General features: G+C 35.2%; 1 protein-coding gene across 1 annotated transcript in view; it reads left to right on the top strand.

The window, feature by feature from the left end:
• Positions 1-2,500, top strand: part of LOC122244355 (uncharacterized) — a 10,724-nt gene that overhangs the window by 481 nt on the left and 7,743 nt on the right. The window contains exons 2-3 of the mRNA XM_086555689.1: positions 381-449; positions 1,100-1,214. Of these exons, the coding sequence (XP_086411815.1) occupies positions 381-449; positions 1,100-1,214 (184 nt within the window). The remainder of the gene's footprint in view (positions 1-380; positions 450-1,099; positions 1,215-2,500) is intronic.

Here is a 2,500-nt window from a genome sequence, read left to right as displayed (position 1 = left end):
GAAAGGGAGGGTCCACAAGGTGGATGGAAATATGAGGAGGGTATAATGGATGTCGCAAGATTTATTATTTGACACCATATATATCTCATGCACAACAAAAAAATGCATAAGATAATCTTCCAATTTTGACAGCTCATGGAAGACGATGCTATGATTGTGCAAATATGACTTTCCTAGCACAACTTTGGTGAATAAGACTTATGGATAGGCAACCCATGGTTGTGGATAGTCTTCTGCAATTTACATATTTCATTTGAGAAAGTGAGATAGAGATAGAGTTAGAGATGGAGATGGAGAGATATTTTGTATTTTTTTATACATATTTTATTATCATTATTAAAATATAAGGGTCAGAGATGATGCATTACCCTTTTTTACAGATATGTAATCGAGAAATGAATTCAGAGAATGCTGTGGCTGATCATTATAGATCAGGAAATCACCAGAAGGTAAAGAAGTGGGATTGCTCTCAAAGATTTTGTTGTATTTTTGAAGTTTTTATTAATTGCAGAAATATCAGTCCTTTATTACTCCAGATGGCTAACATTGTTTTTTTGTTATTTTTTCTCTATCACAATAGTGTTTTTGAAGGAAGACCAGAATTTGTATTAGGCTGCATTATTGATTTCTGATAATGATATGGGATTTTCAGATCATTATAATCTTGAATAAGTACTCTAATTACCTGAATTTTCACGTAGATTCCACAAGGATAAAATCTATTCCAAAGAAAGTTTTCAGTTCACTGTAGGCATCATTATCTTTACTTCAAGTAACTAGCCTACTGTCTGTAAATGTAGTCTGACATTGACAGTAATTCAAGTTTAATGACAATGCTGATGCACTGTTATCTTTTTGTGCCAGATATGATCTAGTGTCGGTCAAAAATAATTCCTTAATTAAAAGTATCATAAAAAAAACTTTGGTAACCAATATTATAGCAAAAGTATATTCTTTATTGAAATTTAAACTGGTGAGAGGCTGAATTCCCATATAGTGCAGTTTTTCTACATGTGCCTCAAATTACAAGAAGTTATTTGATTTTTAATTCCTTTGTAGAACTTGGATTATTTAATTAATATTTCCTTCAAATTTTCAGAATTTAGACAAGAAGGTAAGAGAAATTGGTGAGCCTTCCTACACAAGCAGAGCATCAGATTTTACCTCCAACTCTTTAAGACATCGACTTCTCTGTAGCCAAATCAAACCCCTTGGTGAGTGAGTGCTAAGTAGTTTAATGCATTTCCTTGTATTTTTATAAGCAATGTGAAAATACGATATAGAAAATTGTTTTACTATAGAATTTGATCAAGAGTAACTCATCATTAGCTACTTTTATAATCATTGTTTTGATGCTGCTGTAAATCATCCTAATCAGTTGGACCAAATCCTTCCCCCATGGCTGATGCAATGTCTTCAAGGGTAAGCCCATAGTCTTTGGTCAGGAATCTGTTGTAGTACAGCCAAGGACTCCCTGCCGAACTGTGACCATGTTTGGGTTTCTAAAGGAGCAGGTCTTAACCCATTGCAGACGAGGGATAGATTTGCTTGGCCATTCTCCAGGATGGGTTTTATTTCAGAGTGAGGCAGCTTCACTCAATACCTTGACTTTTCCCACTCTATTTCAGTTACTCATTGTAAAACTAAAGGCACTTTTGTATCTAAATTTTTGTGTATTTGTTGTATTGAAAGACTTGTATATGTCATACGACACTCTATTGATGCTGAAGTTGACCAAAATTGTAGTATAGGGTCCATATCAGCTCATTATTTTCTTTAAACTCACAGTGTGATAGAAGTATTGCTGTTTTATAGGAGGGTAAAATGCAACTTTATTTTTTCATATTCATGTTCTGTCATGAATGAATACGAAACATGTAACCATCCAAAATGAAAGAGAGTAAGAGAAGAGGAAGGAAACCTGTGCTTATGACTGGGAGTTGCCACAGTAAAAGGCATCCCTACTGGTACAGGGGCACACTGTAGACACTGGGCATGGTTTGAGTCACTTTCCTCTTCTCATTCTGCCTGTACATTCTTCATTGGGGGTACATCTTGCTATGTGCCATCACATAAAGAGACCGTGGATGAGTGCCATTCAAGGCTCTCTCTCCTTGTGCTAGAAGAAAGTGCCATCTAGTTTTTGGATGTTAGGTGAAACCCATTTTGTTTAATATTATGGTAATCATAGTAATTATGATTGCAATTGTCATTATCACTCATTCATTACTCATAGCACAATAAAATAACAGTGATCCAAAATCCCCAATTGTCATGGTGCCCATCATCAGGCCAAAGCTCCTGCATCATGTATATTATGATGCCTGTACACAATGGGTTAAGCAATTTCTTTAACAGGCCAGCATAGAGGGCGTACATAATGATAGTTGCCACAGCATTTTTGATGTTGGGGGAGAGTGGATCGTGGTGTTTCTTTGTTGGACTATGAGTAATAACTTAATTAGTGAGTGATCATGAAAATTATCATAATCATATCATA

Source organism: Penaeus japonicus, unplaced genomic scaffold (genome assembly GCF_977035675.1).
Source record: "Penaeus japonicus unplaced genomic scaffold, GWHDUDI00000001_assembly GWHDUDI00000031, whole genome shotgun sequence".
Classification (NCBI taxonomy): domain Eukaryota; kingdom Metazoa; phylum Arthropoda; class Malacostraca; order Decapoda; family Penaeidae; genus Penaeus; species Penaeus japonicus.
The sequence above is the reverse complement of the archived record's forward strand: the minus strand, read 5'-3'. Positions and strand labels throughout refer to the sequence as shown.